Below are 27,414 nucleotides of genomic sequence, written 5' to 3'. Positions count from 1 at the left end.
CCCCTACCTCGACGACTGGTTGTTGAAGGCGGGCTCGCCCCAGACAGTCGTCAGCCCCCTCCAGACTACGGCCGACCTCCTGCACTTGCTGGGGTTCTCCGTCAATGTGCCGAAGTCACACCTGTGTCCCTCTCAAAAGCTCCTCTTCATCGGAGCGGTTCTCGACTCGGCGCAGTTTCGGGTTTACCCACCCGAACAGCGGGTTCGGGATATTCAGGCTCTGATTCCTGTCTTCAGGCCGTTATCCCGGGTCTCGGTCAGGTTGACACTGCGGCTTCTGGGGCTGATGGCCTCCTGCATCCTTCTGTTGCGTCACGCCAGGTGGCGGATGCGGGCTCTGCAGTGGGACCTGAAGTTTCAGTGGGCCCAGCATCAGGGCAACCTGTCCGATCATGTCCTGATCTCAGAGGGCACTGCGAAGCAACTGCAGTGGTGGCTCACGGACCGCGACTGGGTCAGTGGCAGACCCCTCTCCCTACCCCAGCCGGAGCACGTAGTTGTGACGGACGCGTCCCTCCAGGGCTGGGGAGGCCACATGGGAGAGGCGGAGATCAGAGGTCTCTGGTCTCCGGCGGAGTCCCGGCTCCACATCAACCTTCTGGAGCTGAGGGCGATTCGTCTTGCACTGAAGGCATTCCTCCCCTCTGTCAGGGGGAGCGTAGTGCAAGTGTTCACCGACAACACCACCGCCATGTGGTACTGCAACAAACAGGGCGGTGTGGGGTCGTGGACCCTCTGCCAGGAGGCTCTGCGCCTCTGGCAGTGGCTGGAACATCAGGGTGTGTCCCTGGTGGTTCAACACCTGGCAGGCTCTCTGAATGCCAGGGCGGACGAACTCAGCCGCCGGTGCATGATGGATCACGAATGGCGTCTGAACTCGGACGTGGCGCAAGGTCTCTTTCGACAGTGGGGAGAGCCTTGGTTAGATCTATTCGCCACAGAAGAGAACGCACAATGTCAGCAGTTCTGCGCGTTGGAATTTCCAAGGCGGCACTCGCTCGGAGACGCTTTTCGTCGCGAGTGGAGCTGCGGTCTGTTGTACGCCTTTCCGCCTATACCACTTCTGCCCAGAGTGCTGAAGAAGATCAGGCGCGACCGGGCCCAGGTCGTCCTTGTGGCTCCGGACTGGGCACGAAGATACTGGTATCCCGAGCTACTCAGCATGTCAGTCGATCCCCCGATTCGTCTGCCTCTTCGGGAGGACCTTCTGTCGCAACAGCAGGGGACGGCCCTGCACCCGAACCTGTCCAGTCTCCACCTACAAGCTTGGAGATTGAGCGGCGGCAGTTAAGGCCATTTGACTTGCCTCCCGAAGTCTGTGATATCATTCTGGCAGCCAGGCGTCCCTCCACAAAGTCGGTATACGCCTGCCGGTGGAACAGATTTGTGGCATGGTGCACAGCAAAGGCTGTGGATCCTCTCTCTGCACCCCTTTCGGAAGTGCTGCTCTTTCTTCTTTCCCTTGCCCAGCAGGGCTCTGCTCTGGGCACTCTTAAAGGGTACCTTTCTGCTCTATCAGCCTTCTTGAGGCTACCAGATCAGCCTTCTTTATTCAAGTCCCCTATTGTGAGTAGATTTCTGAAGGGCATCACGCACATGTTCCCTCCTGTTCCCTTCGTGATGCCCCAGTGGGACTTGAATCTGGTTCTCACCTATCTGATGTGTGCTCCCTTTGAGCCGCTTCATAACTGCCCTCTTCGTCTCCTTACTCTAAAGACGGCCTTCCTGGTTGCCATCACCTCTGCCAGGAGGGTGAGTGAGCTCCAGGCTCTTTCTTCTTCTCCACCTTTCCTGTCTGTTCATCCTGATAAGGTGGTGTTACGTACACGACCTTCCTTTCTGCCCAAGGTTGTCACGGCCTTCCACATCGGGCAGTCCATCACTTTGCCCACCTTCTTTCCGCCTCCGCATCCCTCGAAAGAGGAGGAGAGGCTCCACCGTCTGGATCCAAAACGTGCGCTCTCCTACTACCTAGATCGCACACGCCAATTCCGGGTGGATGACCAACTCTTCGTTGGTTACGTGGGCGCGAAGAAGGGAAAGGCTGTGCACAAGAGGACCATCTCTAGGTGGATCATCTTGTGTATCCAAGCATGTTACTCCATGGCGAGGAAGGAGCCCCCAGCTGGATTGCGGGCTCACTCCACTCGGGCCACGGCAACGACAACTGCCCTGGGCCGCGGTGTCCCCCTGCAGGACATTTGCCAGACAGCTACGTGGGCCTCGCTGCACACGTTTGCAAGACACTACTGCCTGGACAGTCAAGTCCGGAGGGATGGCTTCTTTGGCCGTTCCGTCCTCCAGGACTTTCTGGTGTGATATTGGTTCGCAGACCCACCACCGGGGTTGGTATTGCTGGGGTATCTATTCTAAGGTAAGGAATCTATCACTAACGTGTCTCTTTCAGATGCACAAGTTACTACTTGTGTAACGATATATCTGTAAGAGACATTAGTTAGTGATAGATTCCTTACCGACCCACCCATCCTCCCCGTTCTGCGAACCGATATCTAGGGTTAAGGTCATCCCCTTTCAGGGCCCTAGTTTCATGTAACCAGTGTTAGTTCTATCATGGCTCTGCGTATCTGGCGCGGAAAAGCTGTGTTATCAGAACTGACGTCAGCGCGCATGGGCGCCGTCTAAGTACTCCGACGACGTCATCCCGGCGCTCACGACGCCGACGACGGACGCGGAGCCGCAGACGACGCCTACCGGCGCGCAGGGGTATTGCTACGCAAAAATTTCCGGATCCAGTCTGACGCCTGGGGATATTCTAAGGTAAGGAATCTATCACTAACTAATGTCTCTTACAGATATATCGTTACACAAGTAGTAACTTGTGCGTTATCGGACGAATCCGACTAGGTAGAGCTGAAACGAAAAAGGATCTGGACCTTTGGATAGTTAAGCTATGCTGGAGCACCGAAATGCTCAGGTTACCTAGCCCAGGTCTGAAAAGACGTCGGGACCAGGGGCCCCCTTCCTGGTCCCACCCATGGGCAGGACCTAGTCGCGTACCAGCCCCTTTCTTTAGAATAAAGGTAGGAGCGGGGACCCTTCCAAATTAGATCATCTTTGAATCCTGAAACTATTTTTTACGAAAGGAACTCAAGACTTCTTCCTAAGATTTCTCCCTTGTGACTAAGGTGTAGTCACCCTGCATCTGCGGGCACCAACTAAGAACACTGCGGTTTGCTGCACGTCCTTCCTCCGGAACCAGACCGACCAGCACGACGAGACCCGGCTTCCCTGGCACCTCTGACCTCTACCTACATCATCAGCCCAGCTGAGATCCGTGGGTGTGACGAGACATCGAGGGACCGGCCATCTTCAGAACTGCACTACGCTTATCCAGCACGACCGCCGAGGGATCCTCGAGTGAGTGCTTTGGTGTTTGAGAAGCCCTAACCCTGAGCAGGTCCAGCACCGAAGTCCAGCCCCCCAGCATCCACGAGATCTGCGTGGGGCCCTTCTGCTCTTTGCTGCTCACCGCGTTGTCCGGCTACTTGCCTGCTGGCTTGTGGCCCTCTTGATGACGAACCACGACGACAACACCGCTGGTATGGTTGCTCCAGACTGGCCTTTGCTCCCCTCTAACAGAGGAGCACCCCGGACCCTCCTGGTCCACTCCAGACGCCATTTTGAGTCCACCGCGTGGGCTTGCATTTGCCAAGAGTTGTTGCCCAAATCCTGGGTCCAGCGACGTCGACAGCAGATACCTTCTTGGGACAGCTCGCACCTCCATCCTGGTTGCCGACAACATCTCCTGGTCCGAGAGACTGCAGAGCCCAGCGTCGCCCACTCACCTGGTCGAGGTGACTCCATCCGCTGCCATCCTGGTGCCCATCTAATCACTGGCTAGTGATTCAGAACTTGGTCCCCTCTGCTTACAGGTATCCATCTTCACCGATCCAGGCTTGGATCCCATCGAACTTCATCACTGGTCGCCTGCCAGCAACTTCTTCTTTCAGGCTCCATAGACTGCAACAAGGATTCCGGCGTCTTTTCAGACCTATGCAGCCGCAGCCCCTGGGCTAGGTAACCTGAGCATTTCGGTTCTCCAGCATAGCTTAACTATCCAAAGGTCCAGATCCTTTTTCGTTTCAGCTCTACCTAGTCGGATTCGTCTGATAACACTAACTTTACGAAATCTAGCATCCATAGACTTTGTCCCGCATCCCGCGTGAGAGTGCACACTCTGCACCCGATCCCCCTAGGCCTCCTGCTAGTAATCTGAAGGTTCAGTAGTCCAGTCCTAGCGATCCCAAAGCCTTTGAGACTAGTTTCTTACCTGCTAGTATTTCGCATCCACTTTTAGAGTATATGGTTTTTCGTGCCCCTCGGGCATTTGTGTAAATTGTGCGACTTAAAGTATTTTCGTAAGAGCGTTGTATTGTGCTTAGCACCCTGTCCTCATAAAGAGTCCAGGGTTGTTGTGTTCTAAATAAATATCCTTTTATTTTCATACCAACTTGTGTGGTGTCCTTTCACTTGGTGTTCAAGGGGTTTATGTGATGGTATAACAGCTTGCTTAACACGCCCTCTAGAGTCTAGCTTAAAGACTGGTCTTGTCCATGCTACTAAGATAGCTGGTCTACGGTTGACTTACAACCAATCATCAATAAGGGTTGTTTGGACTGATACAAAGTGCTCACTGGAATAGTGAACATTATATATCAGGCCAACTTCTCACAATAACGCTCACCCTCTTACTGCTGCACCTCATCAAATTATACCTTACATTCTGCTGTTAGCGAAGTCAGGATTAGCACATGCTTTCATCAAGGTGCATCTGGCTGCGTTATCCCGCTACAGGAGGTCATAGTCAGGCCCGTCCTTATGGTCATCAAGGATCATCAAACAATTTATGAAGGGGATATTCAGGGTCTTTCCTCCAGTAAAGCCTCCACCACCACTATGGAATCTGAATATAGTACTCTCTCAATTGATGAAACCACCGTTTGAACCGATACACAGAGCGAACCTTAAGTTCTTGTCTTGGAAAGTGGCTCTTCTCATTGCATTGACTTCAGCGAGAAGAGTAGGTGAACTACAGGCGCTCACGATTCAGGAGCCTTTTCTACAGTTTCAAGAGGATAGGATGATTCTCAGGACGAACCCGAAGTTCATTCCCAAGGTGCCAACTGATTTTTATCTGAATGAACCGTTGATGTTAAAATGTTTCTTTCCTCATCCGTCAAGAGAAGCGGGAAGAGTGTTGCACTCACTGGATGTTCAAAGATGCATGAAGTTTTACGTGAAATAAACTAAGACTTTTCGCAAATCTTCTCAGTTATTCGTCGCTTTCAGCGCACCCAGGAAAGGTTTCCCGCTGTCAAAGAGGGGAATTGCCAGATGGATTTCCAGTGCGATTATCTACTGTCATCAAGCTGCTGGAAACCCTCTGAATGCACGAGTTCGTTCCCATTCCACTAGGGCAGTGGCCACATCCACTGCACTGTTTGGAGGAGTGCCAATCCAGGATATCTGCAGAGCAGCGACCTGGGCATCTACGCACACCTTCACCAGGCACTACTGCTTAGAGTCAGCCGCAGAGTCGGATGTGGCGGTGGGAGAGGCGGTACTGCGGAATATCATCCAGTAACGGTGAGCCTTTTTTCTATCCCTCCATCCGTAATTTCTCTTGTTTTTATAAAGTCACATTTTATATATGTGTATACATGTATGAGATTATGCTTCATTTTCAAATCGTATTGCATGATTATGAAATGTATCAGAGAAATGTGCTTTGTATTTCACTGCTCGCTATTCTGATTCAGGCAAGTGAATCTATGAAAGTTCCAATACTAGAGTAAGAAAACAAGTTACTTACCTGTAACTTTAGTTCTCCAGTATTGGAAGTTTTCATAGATTCACATGCACCCACCCTCCTCCCCTGAGAGGCTCACCTCAGATTTAGCACAAGAAGTGTTTTATATGCACAAGTGCGCGAAAAATCTGAGAGGCAGAAGGTTCTCTCAGGAGTGTTCTAGAGGATGAGGAGCTCTGATTGGTTCAGGGAAATGTTTGCGCCTTTTTTACATAACAAAGGCTATGGGTTGCAAAAGTCAAATGGGCCTAGGCCTCTTTTCAGTTTGCTATACTACTAAGCATTGCTTTTTTATATACCGGAGACTCCCGTCTCGACGACGGGGAATGATTCAGGCATGTGAATCTATGAAAGCTTCCAATACTGGAGAACTAAAGTTACAGGTAAGTAACTTGTTTTCTTCAAGGTGGGAAGTTATTTAAGCAATATTATATTGATAACTAAATATTAGTTTATTAATTGTTTAATGATATTCAATTCTGTAAATAGCGTAATTATATTTTTTTGTTTACATTTTAGGTGTGGGTTGTTTAGCTTTTTATGGAGAAAAGGGTGTGAAGTTAATTATTTAATAATTAGTAATTAATTATTAATTTAAATTTTTGATTATTTTGTAAATTAATTAATTCATATTTAGGTGTGTTGTTTGTGTTTTGTAAGAGAATAGGGTGGGAAGTTATGTAAGTAATACCTGAAACATTATTTGTTAATTTGTTATTCTAGTATTATTTATTACTTAATATGTTCATTGTGCTATACTTTTATATTTCAATTACATTTCACTTGTTCGCTGTTATGTGTGTGGGAATTTAGGGCCCTTTACGATGGCTGGCAGACTTTGTCCGCCCGCCACCTTAATGGAAAATGGGACTGACCTCCAGAGGAGCAGTGGATCCCACGCGGCAAATTCGGATGCGCCCGCCTCACTGGCGGCGCATTCTTGCCTTTAACATTGCGGCCGGCGGTGCTGTAAACCGCACCTGTCACAATTTTAAAGGTGCATGTTGTGCATTGCAATGCACAACGTGACAGGAACCGCGTGGTACCTGCCACCTTGTGTATGGCAATGAAGGGGGCCAGTGCAGCCACCACCCCCCCTCCCTCCCCGAGGGCCCCCAATGGGCCCCAATGTCATTCTCTGCATGCCTTTCTATGGCAGAGCCTCCGCCATGAAAAGACATGCACACGGCAACATCATAATATAGATGGCGGTGCCTTGCAGGCCTTGGCAGTGTGGCATTTTAAATACATTGATAATATTTGTTTTGATTAATGATAATTATTAAAACATTTAATTATGTAATTTTTTTTTTTTTTTAAATGTAGACATGTAGTTCTTATATTAAGAATTTAATATTTTTGGTTAATTAATAGAGTCGCTAAAATATTTTATTTATTTGAAGTGAACTACTCTCTCTGTGCTGCACAGAGTAGAGTAGGAATAGTACATTTTTACCCATTTAGCGTCCAACGCTTTCCTTACTATTGCACAGACTAGAGTCAAAATGGTTAATTTTATTCCTAGTTTGCAATGCTTTCCCTACTGTTGCATAGACTGGAGTGAGAATAGTAAATTTGACCCTTCCGGGTTCCAACGCTTTCCCTACTATTGCACATATTGGAGTGGGAGTAGTACCTTTGACCCCTCCTGTGTCCAATGCTTTCTCTACTGTTGCACAATCTGAAGTGGAAATAGTAAATGTTACCCCTCCTGTGTCCAATGCTTTCCCTACTGTTGACAATCCGGAGTGGGAATAGTACGTTGCAACACCCTCTGGAGGCCAACGGTTTCCCTACTGTTGTATACCTTGTAGTAGAAATAGTAGATCTATTTTTCACAGATGTTACAACTTTTTAATATTGTTTAAGTATATGTAATATTATTATTTGTTTGATTTATATGATTTTTCATATTATTTGTATATATATATATATATAATTTGTTATATATGTTTAGATTATTTTGGGTTAATGTATTTTTTTGTTTCATTTGTTAATTATTATGTTTTATATATAATATTATATATTCTTTTTATATTTGTACATTTTTAAGAACATACAAAATGTAATATTAATGCAAAATATATATTTTAATAGTGTTCTGTTCTATATATGGATATATAGTATACAAACATATATTTATGTGTGTATGTTTATGTAAGTGCATATATATAGTATAAAATGTTACTTAAATGTATGTATTTTACAATATAGCTGTTATATATTAAAATATTTAATATGTACTATTTTAACCTATATATTTCTTTAAAAAATCAATATATGTGTCTTTTTTAACAATATTAGTGTGAAACAATATTTTTTATATATATTTGCCTTACCTTTATATGCAAAGGTAAATGATATTTTTGTGATCTATATTTTTGACACAATATCTATGTATCACGACATTTGAGGTCTCGAAATTATGTCACTGAACCATTGCATCACCAGTCATGGCTCAAGTTCTCTGAACAAATAGCAAAAAAGCCCAGGATACAGTGAAGGGCCTCCTCTTAATGGGAAGAACTTGTTCTTTCAGTCAAACAATTACTGAGTGCCATCCAAGCTGCAGTGGGTAGATCTATTCGTTATCAACTGGTAAAGGCCTTTTAGGGATTCTGGGGTTTGGAGTCCATTCAGGTGATACCCCCGGATGGAACTTCCTCTTTCTATGAGAGCTGGAATTCAAGAAGATACTCTTGAGGGAGAAGGACATACCAGCTCCCTATAAACTTCGCCAAGGCTTAAATGCCCCAATGATTTTCCTGAGAACCAGCCGGCCCTCTCTTGCACTATCAGAGAAGGCATACTCACTCCAGTCGAGGCAAGGCTGTCCCTCCACTACTAAATCTGCACTCTGTTTATCACATACACGTGTACTCTTAATGCTGGGGAAAATCTGTGCTTTACTGCTGTCTTGGTCACCAGATCCAGACCACCGTTGACCTAGTGGGCAATCCATGGTTGTCTGCTAGAGAGAAAACAGTGTGTGAGTAGTGTTCCAGCTTCCTTCTCCAGAATCTGGGCCGGAATACTATTCACGCTGTTTCCTTTGTAAGGGAGAATGGAGTACTAGTTTGTCACAATGTAGAGGTTTATTATTTTAAACAAGTTCCTCCTGCTGCAGAAATTCAAAGTGCTCTGGTATAGGCAGATTTTCCAAGCAACCACGGAATATTCTTTGGGCTACTTACCAGAAGGTGCTGAGGAAGTACCTCTGGATTACTTTGGGAAATCACCAATACCAGTACTGAACACTGCAATTGGGTCTCAGTACCACCTCTTGGGTATTTTTCAAGACCCTGGTGAAGAGCTGACATTTCATCAAAAGCCAAAAGTCCACTTTTACCCTTACCTGAAAAATTGATTCATTCGACCCAGAGGAGAACAGGGGTTCAGAGACCACTTTAACCTACTACTAGAGATTCTGTATAGACTTGGATTCTCAGAGGACCACCTCAAATCCATCCAGAATGATTCCATTCATAGGGGTGGATCTAAGCTACAACTTGGCAAAGGCATTTCCTCTTCCAGATAGGATTCCAGGGATCATTCATGCTTTGGGTTAACTTTAGTTCAAGGGAGAGGCATGATATCTTGGTTGTTGCAGAGGCTTCAAGACCTTTATACGTCCTGAATAGGGGCACAACCCCATGATAGGCATGTTACCCCCAACTCCGTGTACCCGCATAGTGGGACCAGCTTTGAGTATGCCTGGGCATTGTTCGCAGAGTTTTGCTGTGCGGTACTCCCCGAAGTTACAAAAAAACTAAGCGAGTGGCGGAGTGCAGTGCGAACTGCAGTTTGTGCTGTTATTCCTGCCGCTCAGGTAGAAATTCTACCAGAGCGGCAGGCCGCGCTCGGTAACTTACTGTTCGCGATCACGAGCGGGGAAAATAACTCAGCTGCACATTGCAAAGCAGAGTTTTCTGCAGTCCGTGAGCTCCACGGAGTGCAGAAAATCCGCAAACTGAGCTAAGTTCACTGCCCAGGCCTAGCTTTGAGAATCTAATTCATAGCTTATTCATCTGCTTGTATGCTTTGTTCCACCTTTGAAAGAGTGGGCATGTGCTCCCAGTCTCCTGGTGGAATGCATGTTCTGCCTGCCCAGGCACAACTTGTGTTAACCTCTGACTCTTGTGTCTGTTATTGGAGCTCAAGGAAAACGTATTGGCGTTAAAGACTTTTCTACCAGTTTTGCAATCAATGGTGGTGTTCTTCCGCTCAGGCCGCACCACAGTCGTCTTCTACATCAGAAAAGTCATTGCAGGAGTAGGATTTGGCAGTAGCTCTCTGTAGGGAGCACTGCAAAAAGTTGTGTTATTGCTGGTCCACTGCATTGCATGGATCAACAGCACCAGATAGGCAACCTAAGCAGCCATATTTACTCGTTGCACAAGTGGAAAATTCAGGAGGGAATTCTTATCTTGTTCCTCAAGGCCCGTTCCCATCCACTGATAGAAGTCTTTTCAACTCACGGTAATTCTAAGTGTGACCATTTTACTTCTTGAATGGGATGGGGAGTATGGCTTTCGAGGGTATCCAACTTTAATTGAACAGAAGTGTTCCCGTAAATATTTACCCTGTGCCCTCTGATTGTTATGTTAAGATATAGGGGCCGATTCCGATTCGGGTCGGAAGGGCTCTGAATCATGTTCGGGACCCTTCCGACCGAATTGGTCAGTTTCGTCCGGATTCCATCCGACCGAGCCATTCCGATGGGCTCGGTCGGAATGGAATCTGACTCAGATTTACGGATGGTCTACGACTGGCTCGGAGAGCGCGTCTGCCATCCAAAAATCCTTCAGTACTGCCCCAGTCGCCTCTTTACGACCGAGGGAGTACAATGGCAGTTTTTCACTGCCTTTTCGTGCCGGTCTGTCGGCACGAAAAGGCAGTCGGAAACTGTCTTTGGGAGCCCCCAGCAGGGCCCCCATGGGTGCAAGGCTGCCGAATGGCAGCCAGGGGGCACCTATGGTGCCCCTATGTGGATCCCTGTACCCGGTGGCAGGCACCACAGGGTGCAGGGATGAACTGCACCCCTGCTTTTTTCAATGCAGGCATGCATTCCGCTCGGAATGCATGCCTGCATTGTGAAGTATACAAATGCGACCAAACCCTGTTCAGTCGCATCATATTAGCAGGGCCGTAACCCACGACAGCAGGTCGGTGGGTTACTGTCCCTGACCGATGTCGGACGGACTCAGGTCCGTCCGACATCGGATTCGGCCCCTCAGTGTTTATAAGGTGCTTAGCTGCTTAATAACGAGCATTATCAGCGCTGGACCTTGAAGATTTTTTTTAATGTTTTATTGATTTTCAAACATCCAACATCTTCGAGAATCATTACAGTAACAAGAGGATTAGTGACAGTTGCTAAATTACAATTCGCTTCTTGTTGTGTCCACCTACCCCCACCGGTGCACCTCAAGAGTATGGTCACTAAACAATTAGGGTGCATCAGAATCCAATACAATAGGAATCGTGAACAACAGTAGTACAGTACAGGGCTGATATATACCTGAAAGATCACCATTTATCCCATTGATCGCACACTGGGTCATTCTCCCTGTGCTAGAGTGCCAATGGGTTCCTGTCGGTCCTCCAAATCCGATCCCTCCTCTGAACCCGGCTCTGGAGCCTGTAATATTGCAACTAAGGCCTCCCACGCCCTTGCTGTCTCCTGTGCCTCGTCGTTATTAGCACGTAGGGCCTGCTGCAGCCTAAGCGTACCTTCACTCCGAGCCCACTTAAGCAGTTCTGCCCTCCATTTCTCCACACCCGGCCCCCTCGCTGACTTCCAATGCATAGTGATTTCCCTCTTGGTTAATACTAGACCCAGGTCCATACATTTACTTGTCACTTTCGTTTTAGCTGTATGCGCGAACCAATGCAACAAACAAGCGCCCTGGTCCAGTTCTATCTTACAATCAGTTATATTGCACAGTAGTTCCAGCACCTCTTTCCAGTATGTACCCAAAGTCATACATCCCCGCATCATATGTTGGAAGTCACCTCCCTCCAGTCTACATCTCGGGCATTGAGCGGACGCTACACTGAAATATTGATTAAGCTTGGCCGGCGTCAGGTACGACCTGGGAGGACATAGAACTGTACTAATTGAAATCTAGCATTCCTTGTGATCTTCCAAGCGCTTCTGATCAATTCAGCCCACGTTTCTTTCTGGGATTTCCCTGCCAAGGTCCATTTCCCACTTCCCTCGCACCGCACTCAAAGACTCCAGAACCTCCATCATGCGTCTGTAAAGGCCATAATAGCTCTAACAGTTCCCACCGCCATTACCACATACTGGCATACCGTTGAAGTCCGCGGTTCCGACAGACCCACCCCCCCCCCCAATAGCGCTGTACTGCCGAGGTAAGCGCTTAATGCAGCACATATTCACCTCTGGACCTTGAAGATGATTGAACTACATCTACCGGCCTGTCAAAGTGAAGAACGAGGGAATACTAGCTGGAAAAAAGCCATCTCTTCAGGGTTTTCCTGAAATGCGGAATTTCTGACGGTTCTTCAAAAAATTCTATGAGAACCGATGTGCTCTCTGATCTTGGTAGAGTTAACCTGCCACCGGGCAAAAAACTGCTTACTTTCGCAGCACTCATTGGCTGAATTTTGGCAGAGATTGCAATATTGGCATTTCACTCAGGCAATTACAGGGTGAAATCCGGTTTACTTAATAAATTGTCTTCTTTTTCTTCGGGCCTCTGTTCGGGAGGAATGTGAGGCACAGCTGACTTCACCAGTGCGTGTGGCACCTTAAAGGAACCTCTATGTCACGTCTTGCAAAGTCATTGTCTCTTTGCGGGGCATTGCTGTATGCGATTATTATACTTACTTGCTACTTTGGGGGCACACCCTTTGCTGTATGCTATTATTATACTTACTTGCATTTCAGTGTGTTAGGTAGAACTGACTAGAAAATAGCAAAATCAGAGCAGTTTATGTATTCTGCCTCTAAGAATCTTCCTTCCCAGGCAGTTCACTGGCTTCCCCGAAAAGCATGCCATTGTATTATTTTTCATGTGTCTTTCCTTGTCACTCCCTCATGGCTTTAAAGTTCTCCATAAGGTACTTTATTTCATTAATAAAGTGATAGATGGTTACCAGTAATTGAATATGTCTACAGTAGTGTCTTGATGTATGCATTTATATTAGTTAAGCTTTGCATATAATTTAATTTTCAAACATTTTAGGAATTGATGAAAATAAAACGAAAAGAGACTGACTTGAAGCAGTTGCAGACCCAGGCTCAAGGAAACCAGACACGCCTTAAATACTCACAGAGTGAACTAGAACTAATAAAGAAGAAGCATCTAACCCACTGCTACATGGTAGTATATTCACAATTTCATGAGCTTGGATTTGCCTAATAATATTTCGTTATATACCTTTGAAAATAATCATTCTAGTGTAATTCACTATTTTTCAGATTGATGGTTAGGACCCCCACATACATTGTACTAAATGTATTCAAAGCATTCATTTATTGTCCTGAACCTACAATAAATATCAACAGGTTGTTTGAGGCCCGTTTCATATGGCGTGTTTAACTAGAAGGGCAAGCACTCCATACATATTAGGCGTGTAAGCTTTTCATAAGATCCATTTAATTTTCAGAATCATTACCTTGTACACATCCTCATCTCAATTCTTACTGACATGAGTAACTTTGAGCTCTAAGAATGTCACATTGCAACGATACAATGTATCCAAACTCTAATCAGTCTTTTCCAGTGCTACACTGGATCACTTGCTGCATTGTGATTCACACACTTTATCTTGGCAACTGGAAGGGAAGACACTCTCTCTCCACGAATCCTGCCTTCAGTGTGGGTCAGCTTGCTACCTGTCAAGAATGGCTTATTCACACATGAATTAAAGGGTATCTCAACTCGTGGAGGCAAAAGCTTTAAGTTTGGTAGTTGGAAAAGCAAAAGTATGTCTACTTTGCCACCCCTTTCTTGCTTCCTTATAACTTCCTCAATGCTCACCAAAGGCATCACTTGAGTATGATACAGATGAGGCTGCTGACGGTGAACCCCTGGTACTCCGACCCAAGGGGAAAGTTCATTATGCCCGTCCCTTGCTGTTATCTTATCTCCGGAAGAACCATGGGCTTACAGCACTTAATTTGAGCCGGTGGGGGCCACTGGCGCTCGTTTTTGGGACCAGCCCTTATTTTTCCTCATCAAACATTTACCAAGAGCAAGAGAGGGAAAAACAAACAAGTCAAATCGAGAAATCAATAGAAAGACAGAAAAAACTTAATGAAGAGCCAGCAGGATCCTGCAAGAGTGAGATAAAGGCGCAGGGAGTATCTAGTAGTGGATTAAAGGGCATTAGGCGGATTCAGTGCTATGCAGCCTTGGTATTTGTCACACCAACTTGTAGTTGCTGAAGCCGTGGGCTGCTGAGCAGAGGTTTGGACACTGGGATTCATTATTTTACAAAGTACACATTGGTCGCTTCTAAACTTTGACCCCAAAACCAGCTTCCATAGGGGCCTGTTACCCCAGTTTTATAAGCCACACTCCCATACATCCTGCAGTCAAGAATCTTCTTCTGCATGAATGCTATGATTTGTACAAGACAGCTACCCTCAGGCCCTTATCCTATCTTTATTCCCTGAAAAGTGAATTGAGCTATCAAAATGTATCCCATATATACTAACTTTGTGGGTTTTTCAGTCATGATCCCTGCAGATGTCTCACAATGGAACTGTGAATCGCCAAGTAGGGGTCCCATATGCCAGGCACGGAGTGCCTAAAATCTCCCTCTTGTGGCCGGCACTTATGCCACCTACTCAGTTTGTGGTAAAGCTGTCCTCACAGTTCTGGGGCAAACTTCTTGGTGGACTTTATGTTCTGTATTGGCCTGATGACAAGAATGGTCCTGGTATTGGAAGGTGAATGAAATTCAGAAAAGCAATATAACCATGTTTGTGTGCCAGGGCACAACATATTTTTTACTGTCTTTGAATGACTTGATGCATCAGATCTTCAAATTATTCCGGTAAGTGAGATTGTACCACCAGGATAGCTTTGACAAGTCTTGAAACTGTTTCAAAGTACAGTCTTATCAGTGGGTTGTAGGCATTCACTTTTCAGTGCCTTTTCACTAATCTCTGCTGCACTCCTGATTATGCCTCCAGAGAGGGGTGGCCATCTTCTTCACACTTCCATGGATGTGTGATGAGTATTTTTAATGCATATGTGAGTGACTTAGATGATCCCTGAGTAGAGAGTAGGGAGGGCTAAGTCACATGTCATTCTTGCTGGCTGCTAGTGAAGAGTGCCATCTTTTCACCACATTCACTAAGAGACTGTGAGTGTACTCCCATAGGTTCTTTGTGGGGAAGTTGGTGGTGTGCTTCTGGATGAACATCAAGCTGGTGATAGAGCAGTATCAAGATGGCTATTCTTCAGGGAATCATACCATCTCCCCCCCTTTTTTTCTTTTCTTTTTGCCTGACAATTTCATGACCTCTACGGATTTGGAAGAGGCTTACCTTCAGCTCCCTGTCTATCTCCGACATTTTTGCTTTCTCCGGTTTTGAAAAGGGGATCTCCACACTCAATTTTGCGGCCTGCCTTTTGGGCTAAAATCCACCTAAGTATCTTTATGGAGAAGTGTGGCTAAATGGTTAGAACGGCAGACCCTGATGCAGAAGTCTTACCCGGGACCAGGGTTCAATTCCCCGCCTCGGCGGGTCTTGGGCTCAAAATTCCACGGACCTGATAATTCTCGCCTCGGTGCCTATTCCAATCATGGAGTCCCACTCTTCAACTCTGGGCAATAGCTTGCTTAATCTCCACAACGGCCCCCACAACGCTAAGGATGCCTGGCATCCACCTTGGAGGTGCCCAGGAGTGGACGCCTCACAGCGAAAGCCAGGATGGGTTCCACAGCGGTATTCGTACAAGCGCCTTGAGACCCTTGCGGGTGAGTAGTGCGCTATACAAGTATCAGTTTACATTTTATAAAGGTGTTGTCAATAAGGCTACATTTACCTTGTGCAAAGGATATAATTGGAGCAGTGCTCTTTTCCCCATTGCACCCCACCCTCATCAATGACTTTCTAAACATAAATATGGTGTTATGTGGTAAACCCAAGAAAAAAGGATTCTAATAAAGAAATATCAGACCCAAGACACTACACTCTGCCTCGTCACTTTTGTGGTCAAGGGACTGCATGTTGTTGTGTTATTGGAAATGCTAAGTGTTATAGATTAATATATATAACTTTAAAGGAATCTTTGTGTAAACTACTCTTTACTTCAATAGATAACTGGCAACTCCAGAAATCTGAAACTATATCACTGTACTCACTTTTTCTGTAGAACCTGTACATTACAGGGCTCGACAAATCCACTTGCCCGCTCTCATTTACGAGGGAGAATGGATGAGGACGAGCTATTTTTAGGTCCTACTTGCCCTTTCTGGGGAGTAGGAATATAAAACTAACTTTTGTCCTCTGTCTTTGAAAACTGAGCAAAAGTGACAAGATAACAAGATTTAAAGGCATTGTTATTGCTCACAAAGGGAATGAGCAATAAAGATGCCTTTAAATCTTGTTTTCAGAGACGGGGTCCAGTAGGTTGTAGTTGGGTCGAGGGGTTTTTCCAAGGTACTAGACCTGCAGGACTAGTACCATTTTTTAGATTTTTCGAGCCCTGCATTACATTCATTAGTATGTAAAAACATATGTGTTGCCCTTTCAAGAATATGCCTGTTTTTTTACAGGACCTCATAGGAGAACATACCACTCTAGTCATAAGAGTGCAGATATTGTAACCCAGTCTTTAGAGTTTAGAAAGAAGTTACAAGAAATGAAAAGGTAGATCCCAATATCATCTGACTTCAAGAAATTTCTTTGTAATCCAGCAATGTCCTTAGAAATATTCATTAGCGTGCAAGAGATCTTGACACTTGAAATCAATCGTCCATTTAGCAATGTTCTAGTTACAGCAATTTAGCAAATTTGCCTAGCAAGAGTGCTGTAAACTGCTAGGTCAGTTATGCCGAAATATCCAAAATGACTACCCTCGCTCTAAACATGTGAGTTCTTGGCTTGCTTAGACACATATCTCACTGCTTGGACTCAGTCACGCAATGCGCTCTCCGCACAGGCTTAGTCGGGATTTAGTCAGTGCCACCACTCTTTAATGACCGCCAGCATTTCCTTTGCTGAAAGGTACTTATTACAGTTGACTTCAAAGTAATGCTTCCTGGAGGAAGATAGGATCCTTCAAGAATGGTTACCCCCACTTTTTCCTTGGTATCAATGTGTTTTGGACTAGTCAGACTGGGATCCTGCTAGTGAGGACCCTAGTCACTGTGCTTTCTCCCTAAATTTGACCATCGGACGTACTTTGGTACCTTCTCAGTTGGCTTCTGGTGTACCCTTGTAAGTCCCTAGTATATGGTACTTAGGTATGAAAGGCACAGGTACACTAGGGTCTCCCATGGGCTGCAGCATGTGTTATGCGGCTTATGCCACCCATGAGAGACCACTCAAACTGTAAATACAGGCCTGCCATTGCAGCCTGTGTGAGCTGGTGCTAGCACCACTCACAACAAATATAAGTTTCCTTATATCTGAGGTCACTGCAATTTCAATCCTGAAGGCAGAGTGCTAGGTTATAAGTGTTAGGTTACCCTGCATGAGCAGGACACCCCTTGCAAACCCAGGAGTCGATTCTCCAGGCTTTGTAAGTGCGCTCAGCCATTTTATACATATAGTGGACATCAAGTAAATTACAAGATTTATAGCTATATATTGGCTGCACTGAAAGCTGTCATGTTTGGTATCAAACATGTTAGAATCCTAACCCAACACTGATTCCAGTGTTGTATGTAGGATCCCATGTACTGGGAAGCTCCTCTAGGGAGCCCCCCGTATTCCTGGTACCACCCTTTCAGGGTCTAACAGCAAGCTACTGTTGCTGCTGTCCACAGACACAATTCTGCCCTCATGCTGTTGAACTGAACTTGAGCAGGGGAAGGTATAACAAAGGTTTACTATCCCAGGAAGGTGTAACCTACTCCCAGACAGGACTTAGTGTATTGGGCTGGGGTGGGGTACTTGCTAACGCCACCAGCCTGCTTTGAAGGGCACATTTGGTGCCCTCAAATACTCCAGTTGGAACCAGTTCAGGGAGCCGTTGGCTCTGTCGTAAAACAGGGCAAAGGATATGTGAGTATCCTCTCCTCTGTCCAGCCCCTCCTCTGGGAGAGGTCCCTGAATCGTCTCAACCCTCCCTTAGGGTACGTATGGGCTTACCTGTGGGTGGGTCTTCAGATTTGTTGTGGGACAAGAGTAAGATCCAAAACCACTTCCACTTCAACCATCTGGGCACCTTGGTCTTTATTGGACTTAGTCTGGAACGAAGACTGCAAGAAGGAGGACTCCGACACATCTTTTGAAATCACAGGCGGTTGAAGGACGCCGCATATCATGCCAGTGGATATTTGCATCACTGAGTATGGAAGCTAATGCAATGATCCCCCCTATAGATGTGTAGGTTTTAATTTACCAACACAGTGCAGATTGAAGGGTGGCTATCATACCACTGTATTGATTCACCTACCTACTTTGATTGGAGTTGGGTCTTTATTAATAGTGCTATTTGAATCAATTAACTGGCATATAAATCATATATCGGATTTACTTCTACGCTCAGAACGTTCTATTTACAATGCTTCAATCCTATTTACATATCTTTTGGTTGTCTCAGACTGATATTGCCATGAAGAAGTCCTATGTTATAGGACGAAACACGTTGTCTAATGCTTTTTAAGACAGAAAAAATAAAGAAGAATAAAAATTCCTATACACTGTGCTTCATTGAGCAATTATTGGACTGGCTAATTTTATAGTGGTGCAGCTCTGATTTGGTTTGTATATATCATCTCCTACACCAGAGACACCTAGCCCATCCTCTCACTGTCAAAAGACCCCTCCGTCACCAGAGCCATCTTCCACAGATGTATGATGAACGTGGCCTATGGATAAAGGACAACTGTCTCTAGCTCGGCACAGGCAAGATAGAGTCATCATCTTTGGGAAGAACACCTCGCCATGGAATGATGCATGGCGGCCTGCTGATCTCAGCCCATCCCCTGCTCTGACAGACCAGGCCTGGAACCTTGGCTTCATCTTGGACAGCAAGCTATCTATGAAGCAACAGGTAAACACAGTCTCATCCACCTGCTTCCACACCATATGCATGCTTCGCAAGATCTTTAGGTGACTCCCAGTCAACATCAGAAGGACCGTCACACAGTCCTTCGTCACGAGCAGGCTAGACTATGGGAACACCCTCTGCGTATGAATTACGTCATGCTTCCTGAAGAGACTACAGACTATACAAAACCCAGCAGCAAGACTCATCCTCCACTTTCCCAGTTGGACCCACATCACACTGCACCTCAAGAAGCTCCATTCTCCTGATCCAGAAGAGATGCAATTTGACGGTGTTGACCAACACATACGAAGCTCTGCACTACAAAGGACCGTCATACATCAACAAATGAATGACCTTCGGCCAACCGACCAGAAATCTGTGTTCCGCCTCCCTCTTCCTTGCAGAAACCCCCCGGATCCACCGAAGCAACAGCGGAGGATGCTCCTTCGTCCACCTGGCGGCCAAAGCCTGGAATGACCTACCCCTGTACCTTAGGACTGCCTCATCACTACGGGAATACCGGAAAGGGCTCAACACCTAGCTGTTAGATTACAAAGAGCACTGCGAAGCCGCTAGCAACTCCAGCATGGTGAGACCCCTCTGGGGTGATTTGCCTTGCTTTACAAATCCTGATTGATTGATTGATTGATATAAAGGGATGTTTTCTGATGAAATTAGAGTTTCTCTGCTCTTGCATGGGAATTAACAAACGCCTTGCTTTGTAGATTCCAGCGCACAGTCCCCTGAATCCTGTTGAGCCAAGCCAAACCCATAGAAAACTAGATGCATTTGTTTTGAATTAGAAAGGAATGGTGTACAGTAACTCCAAATATCTACCTTGAGTTTCTGATATTTATCCACTAGTGTCTGAAAGTGGAGTTTAACGACTGTGAGTTGCCAAATGAGTCTATTTGTGGAGTGCACATCTTAAGGGTGTTTAATTTACACTTTAAGAGACACGGCGAGCACCTTACCCTTCATCAGATAGGGCAAACTGCGGTTTAATCCAGATATCTTGCTTCAACATAAATGATCACAATTCTCTACTAAATTTCTTCAAGTCATTCCAATAGCATAAGAACTCCATATCACCTTTGATCAATGATGTGAAGGTGCCTGGAAATTATGATCCTTATCTATATGAACACTTTGTCTGTATTTCATTTAATTTCTGTCTAGAATTATGAGGTGGAAGTTTTCCTAATACACACAACAGCTAGAGATTTCTTGAGCGATGTTTCTGTGCTCTAGTAGGTGCTGCTATATGGCTCTGTGGTGACTCTGTATTGCTTCTAAAGTGGCAGTGCCATATGTAAGTGTCACCCTTGTGTGCTGACGTTAGTTAATTTCTTTCCATACCCCTTGGCATACACCTGGGACTCCGCTCACTTTTCGGGCTTCGGATGATTTCTAAATTCTTTAACAGTGTACTAGGAAAGGATAATCCCACCGAAAAAAACAAAGATACAAACCCTACCTAGACTACAGGAAGTAGATGTCGGTCAATCACCCACAGTTTAAATTGTGCGACAAGTGTGCCTCTATGTATCGGAAGGTCATCTGGGAACAGGAGGCAGATCTTTCCATTGGCGAGCACAAAAAGAGGTTACAGTTGAAGCACAGCTTGCATTAGTACTCCAAGTCTCAGGTCTGCCCCAGTCCCATTTTCAGGGATGTCCCTTCAAAAAGTAAATGTTCCGGTAAGTCTAAGTCCAAACATAAGAATAAAAATACGAAGCAGGACTGATCCCCATCTCACCACTTGAAGCTATGCAAGAAGGTGCAAGTGTGTCAAGATAAAGGTTACACTCCTTCATAGTCCCTCATATTCAAACTGGTTCCTCAGCTGGGCCTGATGGTTTCTAAGCAGATAGGTAGATGCCTTCAATGGCCACCTACTGAGGAGAGTATCTTGTTCGCAGAGATGGTTCGAAGGCAGCTGAGGCACTGGAGTACTGTTACCCACCACTGAGACAAAATCAAATGTGCAGGTTGAAATCCTTTAACTAGGGCCCACTTGAGTGGAACCATTTCTACTGTTTAATGAACCCCTTACTGATGCTTTCGTGGCTGCATGGGGTTAGCTATATTCATGTTCGCTAGTCAGTTGACCCATATCTTGACACCATAGACCTTCCCCTAGTGATCTGGACTTTGACAAAACTTCTAACACTAAGCATTAAAATGTCATGTCAACCCGGGTTTCTTTTTTCCCAATACCAGAGAATCAAAAATAATGTATTCCTTTGTGAGGAGGCTGTTCTCTTTAACCATTCTAGAAGTTTGATCTATTAATCCAGTTTTCTCACTAGTCTGGTACACAGATGCCTCAGGACCTCACCAGTGATATTTTATTTTGCTGCAAATTTTGCTTAGAGGATCTCAGAACCCCCTTAGCTCAGATTATTCCTTGAGGCTAGGATTCCACCTTAATCGTGCTTTGGGCCTGCATGGACAAGACTGACTGTATTGGCAGGGATATAGGCACAAGAGCAGTGCTTTGAAGGATTGTCTGAATGATGTCAACCGGGATTTCTAGTGACATGTAAGCGTCTCATGGATATGTCTTTTGATGGCTTCAGGGTATTCAGGGTGAAGGCTAAATTTGGTGCATGTAGCGGGGAGCACAGAAATGGGCAACAAACGGGTCTTTGTACGTGAAGGCTTTATTTGTTGGTACAAGATGTCAGTACAGGTTTTTCTCAGGTGGGGACGTCTCGGGGACCGACTTCTATCGGGACGCTGCTTTCTGAGGGTAGCCTCCGCCTTCTTCCGGATCGGGCTCCGTCTCGTTTCCCCTTGGTCCGTCTCCGTGGTTACGCTGGACGCCGTTGGACGCCGCCTCGGAGGAAGAGACAACAGAGTGCGCCTCAGTACTATGCAATAGCTCGCTAGTGAGGGGAAAGGAGTGAGGGGTGTCACTGGTGCCTATATACAACAAGTGAGGGAATGGGGAGGTGAGTGCTGGAAGGGTTCCCGGGGACAAGGAAGGGATGGGAGATTATTTACACTCTGTCCCCTCTCCTCTTAACCCAGCCCGAGATACGATCACGTACCTCAGTAAGCCACACGCCTCCAGGTCGCGTGCGGCTGGGCGGCTCGTGATGCCGTTGGCCTCCTGGCTCCCGCGCCGTCAACGGGTCTCGCACCTCCACCTCTGCCTCGGTAGATGTTATTCCGGGTCTTCCCTCTTCTCTCAATCCTTCGTTTCGCTCTCTCCACCACTCGTCTCTCCTCACAGCGTCCTCCACTCCAACTCCCACGCCGGTGAACAAGCACACCTGGCTCACCTCTCCGGACGCTTTTACTTCCTGTTGAGCCCCCTCCTCCGCCTCGGAGCGTTTCCAGTTAAAGGGCCAGTCCACGCTGTCTACCTCATCGCAGCTATACCACTCGGCCGGCCCCGATGATACCATTGGCTGTGAAGGCTGAAATGACAGGAGGGGGGGGTCACAAGGTGAATACCCGCGTGGGGAGGTACCAGCGTTCGAGGGGTCCGCCGGCAAGCCGTCCCTGTCACAGTGCAGTAATGATATAACCCCATCACAGCATGATCCTATTGAGTATCCACAACAGCTAAACAATTCTCCACCAGTTCAAGGAATTCCAGATCTTATAGCCAACATCAATTTTCACAGCCTGTTTTACAGCAGCTGTCCCACTGTTGGGCTTTCGAGTTGATCCCATGGTACCACCCTCAATGTGTCATCAAAGAACACAACAGAGAAGGTAATTAACCCCGAAAAATGAAGAGACCAAGATCTGACTTCCAGCCAGCTGAAGAGATGTCCAAGGCAGGGAATAGTCAGGATAGCTGTATAGTAAAACAGAACATGAACAAAATGGATTCAATAAAGTTTTTTCCTACACAATCTTTTGTTTACCTATACTATACAATCCTAGTTGTGTGCTGTCCCACACTCACCTGCAGCTTGGCTGAAGAGGAATCCAAGGAAAAGAGTGCCACTGAAGATCATTGGTCTCATTACCAAAACAAAAGGTGTTGAGAAAGTCTTGCAGAGAATACAAAAAAAATAAGAATCAGACAAAGTTCGTGCTCAATTAGAATTCACTATGTCCTCCGGAAAGTGAATTCACAAAAATAGAGTAAGGGGCTTTGTAGCTGGTAAGCGCCAGGTGATGTGCCTGTAGAATGAAAAGAAAAAGGTTGACGCGTTCTCGCGTACTCCAGCAGGTATACCGGGTTGGAAAAAAAAAACATGTCCTCGCGTTTAGCTACCGGCGCTTTTGATTTAGGATGGACACAAAACACGTCCTCTTGCTTCAACTTGGAAGTAGGGAGGGTTCAGCAAATAATAAAGCATGTCGTAGCGCTACTCTCGTGGCGGAAATGGAGTGGCACAGGCAAATAATTAAACGCGTCCTCGTGTTTAACAAAAGAGCACGCCGTCTATGAATATCCACGGCGTTCCTGTTCTCCAGGTACAGTTGTAGCGATTCCAAGATAAAAACAAGCATTTACAATGCAAAGGTTTCGCCTTTGGAAAAGTTAGAGCTATTGGCATTGTAAATGACAAAATTTGTATTTATGTGTTGGTTTTGAAAACATGTAAATAAATGGCATTTACATTGCCAATAGTGCGTGTGTGCGCATCAGTGTGTGTGTGAATGCCTGGGTGTGTGTGCGCATCTGTGTGTGTTTGCCTGTGTATGTGAAAGCATCTGTATGTGTGTATGTGTGTTTGCCTGTGTATGTGAAAGCATCTGTGTCTGGGGAGCAGTGTGAGGCACTGTGGGACCGATCAAAGTACTGAAAGTTCTCATTGTACTACCCAAAGGGAAAAGCCAAAAAGACACACAAAAAGAGACAGATGAGGAACTACAAATAGAGAGAGTCACCACAACGTCTACTAAGGAAGCAGCAGTAGACATCTTGAGAGTGACATTGTAAGACTAAGAGAGCGACGAGAGACACAGAGATAAACACAAAAAGAGACAGACTAGGATGTAAAGACAAAGCCACCGCAACATTCACTAAAGGAGTGGCAAGAGACATTATGAACCAGAAACTGAGACAGGCACTAAAAAGGCAGATTAGGATCTGGAAGAAGATGGAGCAGCCGCAACATCCACTAAGAGAAGTAGAGAGAGGCACTCGGAGACAGACACAGGGACGGTTACAAAAAGAGAAAGACGGGAACCTACAAAAGGACTGTGGTGCCAAAATGTCCACTAAGGGAGCGACAAAAGGTATTCTGAAGAGACCAAAGTCTTGAGTGTTCTTATCGTTACACCAAAAATAAGAAACAAAGCAACACAAAAAAAAGAGACATATTAGGACCTAAAAAAGACAGCTGCCACCTTGTCCACTAAGGGAGCGACAAGAGACATTATGCGAAAGACATTGAGACAGTCCAAAGATTTGAGCATTATCATTGTAACACTAAGAGAGCAGAGAGAAACACTGCGTGAGAAACAGAGACATACAAAAAAAGAGATAGCCTAGGACCTACAAACATACGTAGCTACCACAAGGTCCACTAAGGGAGTGACAAGATACATTATCAGACTGAAACTGAGATAGACCCAAGCCTTAAGCGTTCTCATTGCGACATACAAAGGCGACAGACCTGCCACAGACTCAAAAAGAGACAGACGAGGATCTACAAACAGACAGAGCTGCTGCAATATCCACTAACGGATCGAGAAGAGACACTCTTACAGACGAAAGACTGGAGTGTTCTCATTATAACACCCAAAGGGGAGACTGAGACAGACACAAATAGATTATGGTCTACAACAAGACAGTGCTGCCGCTGCATCCAGTAGGGCAGCATCAAGAGACACTCTGAGACAGACATAGACATAGACACAAAAAGAGACAGAGTATGACCAAAAAAAGGGAGAGCTTCCTCAACGTCCACTAAGGGAGGGACGAGAGACACTCTGAGAAAGAGACATTTACAAAAAGAGACAGGCAAGCGCCTAGAAAGAGACAGAGCTGCCACACAAAGTCCCTAAGGGAGTGACGAGAGACACCCTGAGACAGACTAAAAAAAGTGATAGAATAGGACCTACAAAAAGACAGAGCCTTATAACGTCCACTGAGGAGGCGGCAAGAGACACTCTGAGACAGACACAGAAAAAGACAGACTAAGACACCTAAAAAGTCAGAGCTGTGCAACAACCAGTAAGGAAGAGGCAAGAGACACTCTGAGACAGACACCGATCTCTCTCTCTCTCGCCCCCCTCTCGTTTCCCCACGAGAGGTCATTGAAAACAGATCACAGCCTCCAACTCGGGGGATTTTGTGTTTAGGCAGACACTATTTCTGTGAATTACCTAAAACTTCTAAATGAAAGTTCCTTTATTTGTTCTCCGCTCTCTATGCACGCCAACAATACTGCACCCTGCTTTGCTCATTTTACATGAGCATGTAAGACTCCTCGATAACACCGCACATATTAAACGCTGCTGTCCTAAGGACGCCTGGGCGTGCGTATCTGTCTAAGAGGGTGGGAACAAGAGTTAACTCAAAACACGTGTGTGCTCACATTTCTGACCAGTGGGAACATGCTTCGAAATAACAAAATGCCAGACCTCGGCTCGCCCCTCGCCTGAACTACGACACTGAGCTCCGCCTGACCTAAAACACACTTCAGGCTGGAGGGAAACAGCTAATTGGAACTCCATGTCGAGGCCTGGCCACATCAGCATTCTTTTTATCCTGACAACGGCAAATGTGATACAAACACATAACATTCATTTTTATGTTAATCTTGACAGCAGTGCAGGATTGCATTGCCCTGGACACGTACACACACACACACACACACACAGAGGCACGCACACACACACCCACACATGCTTTGACATACACAGGTAAACACACACACAGATGCTTTCACATACACAGGCATGCACGCATGCACACACAGATACACACACACGCCCAGGCACGCACACATACACAGATGCGCACACACGCCCAGGCATACACATACAGGCCCAGTTACGCACGCACACACACACACACACAGATACCACACATATACAGGCACACATACACATAGGCAGGCACACATCCCCAGACAAACGACATACTAAGTGTTCTACGTGCCCTCAGAGCACCTCTATGTGATCGTGCACACAGCCGCCGTCCACGCTCTGCCCCGGTGACACTACAGGTTTGCAGACAGGAATATCCCATTTGGGCACCCTGGTGTCTGCATACGAGCATGCAAATAGCACCCCGGGCACAATAAACAGATGCTCGTGGCTTCTAGGCGGCGTGAAGAGCCCCGCGACGCTTGCTCCGTGCTTCCTAAATATGTATTCTGCCAACATACACTGCATATGGAACCTGGGCTGCAGACGTGCACCTCCCACCAACGTGGCACCGTGCCCGCCTGTACTCGATCGCGCAAACATAAACCTTCCATACTACACGTACGGAGGACTCCTGAACCAGACTGCAGATATGCCTGCAAGCCGAAATGCAAATGAAAACCTGGCACCGTCCAACTTTTTGTGAAGGCGGGACACAGCGGGAGGGGGGGTCAGGAACGGACAACGCAAAGGAATACCTGCCACCGTCCAACTTTTTGTGAAGGCAGGACACAGCTGGAGGGGGGGGGGCGGGAACGGACAGCGGAGGGGGGGGCAGGAAGGCAAGAAAATTAAACAAAGCACTCACCTGGACTTCTTCCGGCGGCTTTTGGGCTTCAAATTCGGGAGTCTACCGCCTCCCGAAAACGAGCTGTCGACTAAAAGCACAGCGCGCCCTGTAGGGATTTGGTGGCGTGTTTTTCGTGGTCTCCCCTTCCCATTGGCTGGAAGGTAAAATTCCAGCCAATGGGAAGAGGAGAGCGTGGGACTTAAAAAAAGACACGGAAACGCCCTCGAATCGCGTTCGTACGGGGAAAGAATGATTGACAGCCACTCTCTTCCAATGGCTAGCCTTTATGGAGCTAGCCAATGGAAGAAGGGGCGGATTCAAGTCCCCCTTACTGTAAACAAAAGTTTTTGCCTGGGCGGAGCACCTGCTTCGCAGGTGCTACTGCCAGGGCGAAACCTAAAAAAGGCTCTTCGTCCCGTGATAGGGCAGCACGGATATGAACCAAACAAAGCAGCACAGCCGCGAACAGAGATCCAGGTGCAGGAAAGGATTTAGCGCTCACTGCGCTCGGATTCCGGACATTGAAGGGTTGAGCCCCCGGGCATCACACAATAGCAAAAGTCACAGCAACAATGAACAATACTAGACAGGGGAGGTTTAGCTACGGAAAGCCAAGCACCATCATTTTGCACTTGGAGGCTTAAGAACCTCCCAGAAGTATCACATGATCAGTCCTACGGCAGTATGGGACAGCACACGACTCTCCTCTCTGGCAGTGCATTCTGGAACATGTAGTG

At 46.4% G+C, this 27,414-nt stretch overlaps 1 protein-coding gene across 1 annotated transcript in view; it reads left to right on the top strand.

Moving 5' to 3' along the window:
* The window catches only part of SMC1B (structural maintenance of chromosomes 1B), a 2,420,665-nt gene that overhangs the window by 1,298,361 nt on the left and 1,094,890 nt on the right, over positions 1-27,414 (top strand). Inside the window, exon 13 of the mRNA XM_086952745.1 lies at positions 13,045-13,182. Within this exon, the coding sequence (XP_086808871.1) occupies positions 13,045-13,182 (138 nt within the window). The remainder of the gene's footprint in view (positions 1-13,044; positions 13,183-27,414) is intronic.

The sequence above is a fragment of the Lissotriton vulgaris genome, chromosome 1_2 (genome assembly GCF_964263255.1).
Source record: "Lissotriton vulgaris chromosome 1_2, aLisVul1.2, whole genome shotgun sequence".
Lineage (NCBI taxonomy): Eukaryota > Metazoa > Chordata > Amphibia > Caudata > Salamandridae > Lissotriton > Lissotriton vulgaris.
The sequence above is the reverse complement of the archived record's forward strand: the minus strand, read 5'-3'. Positions and strand labels throughout refer to the sequence as shown.